The sequence below is a fragment of the Gobio gobio genome (genome assembly GCF_949357685.1).
Source record: "Gobio gobio genome assembly, chromosome: 9".
NCBI lineage: Eukaryota > Metazoa > Chordata > Actinopteri > Cypriniformes > Gobionidae > Gobio > Gobio gobio.
The window spans coordinates 45,233,467-45,246,020 of NC_137115.1; the positions used below are offsets into that span (position 1 = coordinate 45,233,467).

At 37.4% G+C, this 12,554-nt stretch overlaps 1 protein-coding gene across 3 annotated transcripts in view; it reads right to left on the reverse strand.

Moving 5' to 3' along the window:
- The window catches only part of edc4 (enhancer of mRNA decapping 4), a 33,048-nt gene that overhangs the window by 16,644 nt on the left and 3,850 nt on the right, over positions 1-12,554 (reverse strand). For 2 of the 3 annotated variants that reach the window (XM_079826090.1, XM_079826092.1), the window contains exons 2-19: positions 12,390-12,546; positions 9,679-9,790; positions 9,259-9,358; positions 8,949-9,135; positions 8,197-8,344; positions 7,983-8,087; positions 7,739-7,848; positions 7,120-7,203; positions 6,817-6,912; positions 5,949-6,048; positions 3,727-3,907; positions 3,543-3,609; positions 3,363-3,454; positions 2,909-3,099; positions 2,749-2,825; positions 2,434-2,581; positions 1,207-1,700; positions 896-997 (exon numbers count right to left, since the gene is read on the reverse strand). In XM_079826090.1, coding sequence (XP_079682216.1) covers positions 896-997; positions 1,207-1,700; positions 2,434-2,581; positions 2,749-2,825; positions 2,909-3,099; positions 3,363-3,454; positions 3,543-3,609; positions 3,727-3,907; positions 5,949-6,048; positions 6,817-6,912; positions 7,120-7,203; positions 7,739-7,848; positions 7,983-8,087; positions 8,197-8,344; positions 8,949-9,135; positions 9,259-9,358; positions 9,679-9,790; positions 12,390-12,546 — 2,551 coding nt within the window. The remainder of the gene's footprint in view (positions 1-895; positions 998-1,206; positions 1,701-2,433; positions 2,582-2,748; positions 2,826-2,908; positions 3,100-3,362; positions 3,455-3,542; positions 3,610-3,726; positions 3,908-5,948; positions 6,049-6,816; positions 6,913-7,119; positions 7,204-7,738; positions 7,849-7,982; positions 8,088-8,196; positions 8,345-8,948; positions 9,136-9,258; positions 9,359-9,678; positions 9,791-12,389; positions 12,547-12,554) is intronic. The other variant, XM_079826091.1, reaches the window with a different exon arrangement.

Here is a 12,554-nt window from a genome sequence, read left to right on the forward strand (position 1 = left end):
TATGTGACATTGTGAAGCATGATCCATGTCAACCTTTGTTGCTAATTGTGACAACTAACCTATATTCCACTCCCAGTCCCACAACATACATTGGTCAAAGCAGCCAGAGTACCCTTTCTCTATTTACAGATATGACTATACTTGCACGGAGCGTGACGCATGTACAAAATTATATCCCATCAGGTCTAAAATATAAACACTTAAAAATAGGCTTACCATAGTGAATCAGGGTAAGACAAAAAACATTTTGGAAGAAGGATTGACGTATTGGCCTAATTATTTAAATTTTGAACAACAACAAAAAAAGTTACATAGTGTACCTTTAAAATGTCAATAACGTCTTGGTGGCTTAATTGGATATATATTCTACATATCCCACATGATAGGGCTCATATTACAAAAACATCCTAATTCTGAATCCCATCCTATCTGTTTAGTAACCATTGAGATTTCAGTGCAGAACTCGTTTAAAACACCAAACAGGAAGTTTTTGTAATACCGCTCCAACAGAGGAACGTTTTCTTTAGCAGACGGTTTGCATGTCCTTGATTTGAATTGCTCACATCACTGTTGTCAGCGAAGGTAAGATTTTATTCAGACAATTTGAATGAAACCATGTAATGTTACAGTTCCTAATTAAGTTACCAGCCAACTGGTGAGACATTTATTTCACAGCTGGCGTTAATGTTAATATTATGTGGCCACACACCTCATAATACTCAATCGGAGACTCGCATATTTTAGAGCTTCAAGTGCTTTTATGACAAGCAAATGTAAAGTTAAGATGGATAGATGGGAGAAACTGAACAAATTCTAATTAAACATGAAAAATTAGCATAGTAATGGGATCTGAGCTACAGAGGAAGCGGATGATACTTCAGAATGTAAAGTTTACCTCTGCTCTGCACTTGCATCTTGACTGTCGTTCTGAGTCAAGTGATAGGTGCGCCTGTGGTAGGGGGAAGAAATGTGCCTGTCCTTTATTTCCTCCCTAGAGCTGGAATTAAACAGTCAAAAGAGTGTTATCAAATGCTTTAGCCTTGTATCTTTCTCAAAATTCATGATAAAACTCCCACAACATAAATCAATACTAAATGGTAATATTAAATAAACATAACAAATCACAAAACAGATGAAAACTACATATGCACATTATATTTTATTACATTATATCACTGTATATGATATTATAGAACGGCAACTCACCAGTCTCCCAAACCATTGTCTCTCAGGCTGTTGCGAGTCTCTCGTGTGATATCGGGTGCTGCAGGCCACGCATGGTTCACACTGCTGTCAGAACAAGAACCTACAGCTGCTACAGCGTTCTCCTGTGACAGAGCCGTCTCTAGTAGGGAGGGTGTGTTATTGAGTCTTTGTTCGCCATCCAGAGATGCTGCACCCAATTCAAGAGGTAGCAAACTGTGGTCAGCACTGCTCCGGGTTCTCGGAGACAGCAGGTGGAGGACCGATGCGGCTGAAGCCATGCTGTCAGAATGCAGGACGGGGACCGAGTCAGCAGAGGCACCGGCCAGTCCCCTCTGCAGTGTCTCCGAGGCGATCTCTGGGATGTCCTGGGACATTGCCGTAGAAGCAGAGGAAATTACATCTGGAGAGCGAGCTCTGGTTGGAGAGGCCTGAGGGATAACCATGGGATCTAGGGCCTGGAGATCCAGGGAGAGAGGAGGGTTTGGAGAGGAAACCTGTGGAGGAGATGGGAAATAAGGTAGGGGAAGTCTGTGAGAATAAGGAGCAGCTTCGCAGAGCAGAGAGGCCTCTCGCAGAAAGGATGGAGAAAGCAGTGGGGGAGAGAAACCCTAACCGGATAGGGATTTTAAATGAAAGAGTGGAAGAAGGGATGCCAGATAAACAGAAGAATTGTTAGATGAGCATTTCATTTAAATCAGATCTTAAGGACTGACAGTCTGAGCTGTCATTTTGTGAGTGCTGGTTTGTTCAGATGGACAGTTGATATGGATAATTGCCCACGCTATGTCTACAGTAATGACATAAGCATTTACACAAACATTCAAGTTAAGGATCAAATTAAGAATTAAATTGATCAAAAATGACAGTAAAGATTTCAATTTCTAATGAATTCTGTAATTTTGAACTTTCTATTGATTAAAGAATCCAGAAAAAAATATACTTCACGGTTTCCACAAAAATATTAAGCAGCACAACAGTTTTCAACATTGATTTAAAAAAAAATCTTGAGCAGCAAATCAGCATATTAGAATGATTTCTGAAGGATCATGTGACACTACTTTAAACTATGTTAAAATCACATTATAAATGTCTTGTCACTTTTGATAAATTTAATGCATCCTTGCTAAATAAAAGTATACATTTCTCTTTTTCTTTAAAGTCTGTTTACAAAGTCACATCTTTCATTCACAGTCACTACTAGACAATATATCACTATATGCAATTTACCATGTCCATTAATACCTGGATGTTTTCCCCAAGGCCTGAGATAAGGATGGAGTTGGATCTTGGACTGCCTGCACTGGCACTCAGTGTCAAGCTGCTGTTGCCACATTCGACAGATATTTTAGGGCTTTGGGCTAGATCATCTCCACCCCTGGAAGAAAGAAAATTGAGCAATGCCTATGAGTGCATGACAGGGCCCCACATTTTACAATCTGACATGTACTTTTGTAAACTGTAGTTTATACAGTGGAATCCAAAAGTCTCAAGAGACTTTCAAGAAAACGTGGAGGGCAGAAAAATAAAAGTTGAATCGCCCACCTTGCACCGCTGTCTGAGCTGCTCATGGCCGTGACTATGGTCAGGCTGCTTGCACTGCTGCCAGGAGAGGCAGGCATCTGAAAAAACAAGAGAGCAAGGATAAATGATCATACCATCACTGAAGAGACCTAATGATGAACACGTAATATAAAAGGCTTACAGAGGCGCTGGGCGTCATAAAGGCGTCCGGGGTCATGAGTTTGGGTAAGGCTGATGGGGCTGGACTCATGAAGTCAGCTGGACTTGGAAGAGGCAGAATTTTACTCAGGTCATTCTGTGATCCACTGTCACCAGACTCCTTATCAGAGCTCATTGCCTCCACATTCAGATCAGCCAGCGGGTCAGAAAAACCTGGGACAAAGCAAAAAAAAAATGTTAAAACGTTAAAAAATATATTTCTTATATTTAATTTTAAAATTTAAATGTTAAGCATTTATACAATATAATATTCGATACATTAACAAGTCACACGATGCAATATTTTTTCCTCTCCATAATTAATTCAGACCATAGCTTGGGTAAGCTATATTTCGTTTGCCAAAGCACTGGAGATTTAGTAGTGACAGTCTTGGAAACATATGTATAAAAATAAAAGTATATATTTCCATACTCACCAAAGCCATCCTGTGATCCAGACTGAGGCATGAAAAGGGAAGATGAGGCCCCCTGATTGGGCTGGAACCAGATCTGCACATCCTGTAGTGATCTGTGGGCATAAGAAAGTTACAACACCACAAACATGAATGCACACTTCATGCCTCCATCGAGAGATGTTTTTTGTGTAAATTACTCACTTTGTATGCACACAGTAGAGTTTAATCTGGATTCCTGATTTGGACTCTGAGGGTCCCTGGCTTCCTTCTGTGAGAAGACATTAAAATGCAAATGCGTCATATGAACGCATCTTCACTCACCTTACAGCAAGACTACAAATATTTGCACACGCAAAGCTACCACTGAAATAAGGAAGGATCTAACCTGTTGTCATGCTTTCACTTTCCTCATCAGGGGGAAGGACCTCAGTGTGGCGCAATCGGGCGCGGGCAACATCCTGTACGCCGAAGCTGAGCACAGGGTATGTAAGCAGAAACTCGGAAACGGCAGTAAAGCTGGCATTGCCTTTTTCCTGGTTCTGTTGCAGCTCCATGACGTACAACACCTACATATCAAACACACAACCCAGAGTCAGCTGCTAATAAACAACCAGTTATTCACTTGCACAATATCACTGTTTGCTTGTTGCAAAAGCAACACTGACCTAAACTCAAGAATCCTATTTATTAGGTCACATGCTGGAGTTGGCTAGTTGACCATGTTTTTAATTGATTTGCTTTTATACTTCCTGTATGTCTTTCTACCTGTCCTAAAATAACTGAAATTCCAAAGACTTGCAGACAGACCTATTTTTAGTCTTTTCTGGTGTGAGACAATTATTAGATTGAAGATTATCTCCTAGCTACACTTGGTGCTTGATGTTTTGCATCAGGTTTGACATCAATGTGTCCAAAAGGCATTCTTACAATGAGCTAAGACTAATATATGCATAAGATTTTAGTGCTACACCAGAGGGAGAGTATTTCAGTGCAGTGGTGGATTTAGGCAATGACGGCATGGGCAAACAGCCCAGGGCGGCATCTTGACGGGGGTGGCACGAGGCATCTGTGCCAAAAAAAGAAAGAAAAAGGAACGCGCAATCAGGGTTTTACCACTCATTTTCACTACGTCAATGATATCATGTCACAGTGCGGATCAATTAACCTATGATGCGCTTCCCAAAGCCAGCTATGGTTGCAAGTTCCGTTGTAACCAATAGAGTTCAATGGAAGTTGCGGCCATAGTTGGCTGACGATGCTTTTGGGAAATGCACCCCTGGTCGGGACTCGTTGTGCACGCCCGGAGAAGTACTTTCACTAAGAAATAAGGAGGAGCAGGGGTTGGTTTAAGTCACCTCAGGGTTTCCAGTGAAGTGACGTCAGTAGGGAGAGCGGGAGAAGTTCTATATCAACACAAATTGAAATTACGGATAAGTAAAAAAAGGTCTAAGCCATCAGGACAGGAGCCTAAATTAGGAAAATGAAGAGGGGAAACGTGCAAAAAATAAAGGTATGTATGCAGTTATCACTCATATCATTATGAGTATATTATGCATATAACAAAATGTGGTAACACTATTTTAATGTGTTCTTATTACACGTTACATGTATTTACTATAGTATTAACAATAAATTAGGCATGCAACTAACCCTAAACCAAATCCTAATCCTACCCTAACCCCATAGTACATATAGTTAATTAATGTTAGTACTTAAATGTATAATTACACTGTAACAGGGACACGCTGTAACCTAAAATGTTGCTTGATATGCTATTACACAGGGCAACAAAATTACTTCCGTCCAATTAGTTTAAGCAACCAGATTCTTTTTTTTTACATGCATAATGTAATTTATAACAAATGTAATCACTCACTAATGTTTTTTACTGTAGTTTGGGGGGGTATTTATGGTATTTTTTTATTTCCCTCAATATATACACATTTATGTAAAAGCTAAATTAAAAAAAGATTCAGTCAATGGCAAAAACATGAATAATGTGCCATGGATTAGTGGAAGATTGCTGCCATCTCCTGGAAAACAAACACTTTTAAAATTAAAATATTTATGTTTAGACATAAAATCATTATAACAACAGTTTAACATTTTAGCATTTTTGTTGTACCAAAGTATAATTTTTTTGCAATGATGTCACAACATTAAAGTCAACACCACTGACAAGCAGACATCGAACAATAAACATGTCCCAGCCAGGTTCGGCAGTTGTTGGGGTGCCCTTGAATCATTTTCAGTGTGGTCTGTGCTATTTGCAGCGTGTTTCTGTATTTGGTTGCGTTGTGAGTATTTGCAGCATGTGTTGTTTTTTTTGCGCATTTTCTTCAGTTGCAGCGCGTTGAGCTTTCTCAGCCACTGCAGGTTCACCCAGGCCCAGAACTGCCACTTTCCGAACATCGGTTTCAGTAAATAACTTAATAGTTAATAACTAAAATTTAATTTTTAGGGAAATGAGCAACATGGATATTCTGCAGGATAACTAATTTTGGTTTCCACTGAAGAAAGAAAATCATACAAGTTTGGAATGCCATGAGAGTGAGTAGACAAAATGTAGCCATTAAATAAGAAATATAAAATAATGATGAGACTGACCTTCCTCTGAACATCACTTAGAATAAGAAACTCTGCAGAGAGGTCCAAACTGGCCTTCAGGCTGGGTAGCACACTGCTGTTAAATGGATCTGGAGAAAATCTGAAACACACAAATTAAAAGTTCTTCTAAAATTCATATTCAGATCATATCCGTAGACTTAATGTATAGGGGAAGTGCTTATAGGATTAGTTCATTCAAAAATTATTTTTTAAAATCACTTTGATGCTTCAAAAAGTTAATAAAGAGATCATAACCGTTTAATTCGTAAGGATTAGTTTTTAGTCCAAATTTTCTGATGACTCCGTCACTTTATGATGAAAAGATTGAATTTAGACTTTTATTCACATATAAACATTCATCAACTGCCACATCAGATACAGTAAACGGAAGCTCAAGCACGTTTGAGCATCCGCAAGAACCAGTGAGGTTTGTTCTCTCGCGTTAAGCAGGTTTGGTTTATGTTCGCTGATCAATGTTTATATATGAATAAAAGCCTAAATTCAATATGTTTATCATATAAAGTGATCCAGTCAATTCAGAAAATGTACTAAACCACTCGATTCATATGGATTCGTTTTACGATCTCTTTATGAACACTTTGAAGCAACAAAGTGGTAGTTGCGTATCGGTCTATGGAGGGACAGAAAACTCAAGATTTCCTTTAAAATATATTCATTTGGGTTTCTAAGATTAACAAGTCTCCCGGGTTTGAAATGACACAAGGGTGAGTATTAATTTTGGGGTGAACTAACCTTTTGAGCTTAAACACAATAGAATATAGCTGCGGGCATATCTAACAGTTAGGATAAGTGCCTCTATTGATCATGCAAGTTCTATTACAGATTTTAGCTTAAGAGATGAACAGACCTGATGGTTTGTAAGCAGGTCCATGAAACGGTGCACCACATCTTTAGCTCCTGGTTCTGATCAGCTCCAGTGATCAGGAAACGCCAAAATGGAACGCTACAGAAAAACAAAAATGGTTTAAAGTTTAAAGATGCACAGCACATGTCTAAGGACAATTTTACGTTTCATTCGTTACACACAATTTTAAAGACAAGTAAAGACAACGGCAAAGACAGCTAAAGCCCAGTGTCAGATTCCCCAATGGCTTGAGATGCTGACAAATTTAATTGCGATCACTGAAGACTAAATGAACTTGATACTCACTCCGGGTCTTGCTTCTTGTGGTTGTCACAAAAGAGCAGGCAGGAGAGGGGCCGTCCATTATGTGGCTGCCATTCATGCAAACATCTACAAAAAAGAAGCAAGGTTACTTACATGTATTACTGGACTGTAGGTTAATTGCAGGATGGCTTCAGAGGAAGAAAAAAATGTAACACTAATTTATACTATTAACAGTAAGATTATATTAAATATCAGTCATGTTTACCAAATACACATTTAATTATAAAAATGTATATTAGTAGACCCCCCCCCAATGCAATAAATGTTTTATTAATTGAAGCAGCCATTACTCCAGTCTTCAGTGTCACATGATCCTTCAGAAATCATTCAAATATGCTGATTCGGTGCTAAAAAAATATTTCTGATCTATTGTCATAATTTTTATTATATTTTGACTCTCCTCAATGTTGAAAACAATTGTACTGCTTAATATAACAGCATTTAAATATTTTTATATTAAATAACATTATAAATGCCTTTACTGTCACTTTTGATCAAATGAATGCATTCTTGCTAAACAAGTAGTAATTCTTTTAAAAGAAAATTCTTTAAATGTTTTTGAACAGTACAGTGTGTTTAATTTCATGTCTCGAACATGTACCTGGGTTGGTCCTGTCCTTCAATGTAGATTTGCCAAAATTTTACATATCCATCATGACTGGCTGTGGCCAAGACAGTGCCATCAGGGGACAGTGCTCCCTCACTAATGCGCTGCACAGAAATAGAAATGTGTTTAATAATAAACATCACACTACATAACTAATTTATGCCCACTGTGATTACATTAAATCTAATTTCTTAATTAGTTAATGCAGCACTGCAGGCTGAAGGATAGCAGGCCTTACTGCTGTGTGTCCTCTAATGGTGATGAACCCATCTTTCAGTTCTGTGGCATCCACAGGCCATGAGCTGTTATTGGATCGGAGGATGTCAAGGTCCCAAACCTCGGCCTACAAGTACACGCAAAAATCCAGTTAAGAGAGTAATAGTGTTAAAAACATTTGAAATCTAATAATATTTCAGAAAGAAAGTTATAAAACTGTCAAACAATAAACATACTCTGTCTTCATGAAGCAGTGCCAATGTCTGACAGGGATCCTCCGGGTTATCATCATTGTCTTCCGGGATGAAGGGACACCAGATGAGTCTGCGGTTGGAATTAAGTGGAGTGTCCTCGGGCCTACGGATGTGAACGATCACTTCATCTCTAAGAGACATCGATGTTAAAGAGAAATGTCACAGTTCACCAGCTTATTACCATTTTACCAAATAACACTTTATTTTGATGGTCCACTTTACAGAGTCTACTAACTACAAAAAACTTTGCACCTACATGTCAGCTAACTCGCAGTAGAGTATCAATAGACTATCTGCTTAATATCTGCTCCCCCAACAGACATTCTACTGATTATAAGTAACTTTGCAACTACATGTCAACTTATTCTACTTACCCGAACCCTAACCAGTCTACTAATACTCTAATGAGAGTTGGTTGACATGTAGTTGCAAAGTTACTTAGTTAGTAGAATGTCTAAAGTGGACCATCGAAATAAAGTGCAATACTACAATACATGTGAATCAAGATTTTTTTTTAAAGAAACCTGAAAAGATTTAGGATAAGTTGTGATCTAAAATGACATGGAAATATTTAATATTTCTTTCAAGGTCACCAATTCATATAAGTATATTTGTGACACTGATCATGTTATTCTTTTAAATAAATATAGCTGATATTCATTTGTAATTAGAATTTTTTTGTATTAAAATAAATAATTATAATTAACTAGTACATTTCCATTTACAGAGGATACTGTATTTTGCTGCTGTGACTAGTGAGCTGCCAAATGAACATGTTTCCAGCCTCATCCACGCAGCCCAAGAGGTTGGAGTCCAAGTGGGCGAAGGCAAGGTCTGTGACTGCACCGGTGAAGCCCTTCAGCAGCGAACGCTCCGTCGAGCCCAGTTGCAGGACACGGATCATAGAATGATTGTTTGCACCTGTGAGCGATAAACAATTACAAACCATTCATTTGAATCCCATCAACATATTATTCAAAGGAGTGTGGTAAATGAGCCATGCACAAAGACAGCGACAGACTGTGATAAAGTGTGCAAACCGACCTCTGATGGCATAAGCCAAGTATGAGTTGGACACAGCTATTAAATTGCCATAGTAGTACTTGTGCTCCCAGTCATATTTGGCCACTGGCTGAATTTTAACCTGTAAGACAGTCATGAAGAAAAGATTCAGAGAATAAAACAATTTCCAGGGTTTCTACATATTTTGACCTATTAATTGTGACTTTCCCAATAGTTAGCTTTTAAATATCATTTTATAGTTTTTTACAAATCATTTTCTAGCCAAGTAAATATTTTATGGCAGGAAGATTTATGGACTAGAAATTTCCAGATTTTATTAAATTTCAAGTGACTTTTCCCAGGCCTGGTAATTCCCTTATATTTTCAGGTTTTCCATGACCTGTGGAAACCTGAACTGCTAATAAGAAAAACTGTTTTGCACAAGTTAATTAATTTACACACCTTGTTGCTACCACGAGCCTTACTGTCGATACTAGAGTCACGGCTGGACACAATTTCCACATTGTTTGCTCTGATGGAGACAGAGGTGGACTCATCATCTCCTGAAAGGCAGCTGGTACAAAACAAAACAGACTTATAAAATTATTGACAATAAAAAAGCTAAAAAAATAAATAAAATCCCTTAAAAAACAACAACAACAACAACAACAAAACTGCCCATTCAGGAGCAGTAATTATAAAAATATTGTATTTTTATTCAGCAAAGATGCATTAAATTGATCAAAAGTGACAAGACAGATATAATCCTATCTCTAATGTTACAAAAGATTTCAATTTCATATAAATTCTGTTCTTTGAAACTTATTCATCATGTTTTCCACATACATATTAAGCAACATAACGGTTTTCCACATTAGCTATTGTTTCCATCCAAAGGTGAACATTTTCCTTGTGCACAAAAATGGAATATCGCATGCACATTTTTTTAAATAATGCAGCGCTTCCCTTTCGTGTGTGTAAGAAGAACCAAATAGTCACTTCCTTGGAAATTGGCGCAAAATATTGAATAAAAATGGAAGTTGCTGCAATCGGGGAAGCCCCTGTGGCTCTTTTTTCCCCCTACGTCATAAATGACGAAGCACAATAAACTCTGTCATGTTATCTTGCGTTCGGATGTCTGATTTTTGGGAAAGCAATCATGAGAGACACTTCTGAGAGGGAATTAAACCAAATCATTTTGATGACAGACTTTGGCTCAGGCATTTCAGAATGATCAAACCAACATTTGAGATGCTGTACAATGAAACTGATCCGCTGGTTAGTCCAGTTATCCAATTACATCCTGAGGCAAAATCACGCAAGTTTTTTGTTGTGCATCGAGGGATTTATTCAGTAAATGTGTTTCCATCGTAGTTTATGTGCATGTCAAAAATGAAAACTGGAGTAATGATGCTGAAAATTCAGCTTTGCCAAGACAGGAATAAATTACATTAAAATATATTAAAATAGAAAAGTTATTTCAAATTGTAATAATATTTCACAATCAGTGATGCACTCTAATTTGACTACTTTTTCCAGTAACGAGTAATCTAACGCGTTACTATTTCCAAACCAGTAATCAGATTAAAGTAACTTATCCAAGTCACTGTGAGTTGGACTACACTATTTTTGTAATTTTCCTTAGTAAAATATGTATATATATTTGCTTTCTTGTTTAGTCTCAGCAGTGGGTTTTCCGGCATAGAGAATTACGTCGCCTCTGTCTGTTGACAAAACTCAAGACAGGCAGTCACTTGCTCAGATTAGGCATGTCGTGATAATTTAATAATCATCAGAAATATATATTGTCACATTATTAGTATATTATGATTTGCTAGTAGCCTACAAAGTCATCTAAAGCCATTCCATAGCTGAATGTCTTTCCTCCGCTGTAGCTGTCATTCTCCGTTCAGCATTCAAACTGCGCGTCGCGTTCGGTTCCAGTCAGCAGTCAGCGGTAAAGCTCACTCCAATATGATATATTACCGTTATAATACTTGATATGTTGATAAAATAATTTATCTTCCTGGAGTTTATCTAGCGGTTTCTGAAAGATGTTGTGCTCGCTATCCAGGTGACAACACAAGGACTATTAATTAGCGTCACACGCACAATAACCGGAATTTAAAACTGTGAAGAAACAAATAATCAGTGAATGTTTAAACCGATATAGGCTACATAGTAGACTAGGATTTGTGGGCTCAACGCTCATCTTCTCTTTATGCCGTGAACTTTTCAATGTGCACTCGCGCTGCACTGCACACACTGATTCCATGTTGCTTTAAGCGCATCATTCTGCACCCGGGATGCGCATAAGCGCTTTGTTGCCGCTCTGTTTTGAAGCGTTTCATATATGTTCATAGTTTTGTGCACTTAAAGATTATTAAACAATATATTGTTCTCACGTACCGATCATATATTTGTTGTCCCTTTACAGAGCTGCACATTACGTTTACAATAAAATATAAATCTTGTAATTTTATATTATTTGTGTAGGCCCATATAATTATTTACATTCATATATAAATATAAATTAAAAATTAAATATAAATTGTTTTTCATAAATTTATTTAATAAGAACACAAAGTAATTTGTACCTTTTCATTAACATGTTTAGATTTTATAAAATTAGTCAGAAGATTTTTTTTTTGGAGATACAATTTCAGGAGATACATTGTTGACGTTACTGTTAAAAATGCACTTTCCAATAAAGTGTTGGCAAAAACGGTTGTCATTTTTATGTTGAGGCTGCAGAGGTGTTGTCGGCAACTGATGAATGTAACTAATAATGTAACTTGTAATCTAACTTAGTTACTTTTAAAATCAAGTAATCTGTAAAGTAACTTGGTTACTTTTAAAATCAAGTAATCTGTAAAGTAACTAAGTTACTTTTTCAAAGTAACTGTGGCAACACTGTTCACAATATATGTTTTTCTGTGTATTTTAATCCAATGAATGCAGCCTCCATGAGAATAAGAGGCTTATTTCAAAAACATCTCAAACATCCCACCTTTTGAATGGTGGTAAACATATTACAAATAAAACCATTTTAAGTTTAGGTTTAAGTTTACATTTTAAAATTCCAGCTCATAGAAAGATGACATCATAATATTAATGCTTTGCTAAAGAATGAGAATAATATACAGTTAATGTTAATGACAGCAAATACATACATGGTCTGTGTGTCCTGTCCATTGAGTTTGTCTGAGTTGTGAGAAGTCGGCTCCAACATTGCTGCATGTCCTCCTGCGCCCATAATATCCGCTCCAAGAACTCCATTCAACTCTCCATTGAAAGACAGATTTCTCTGGCTCTCTACCAAAGAGGACTCTGTGGAA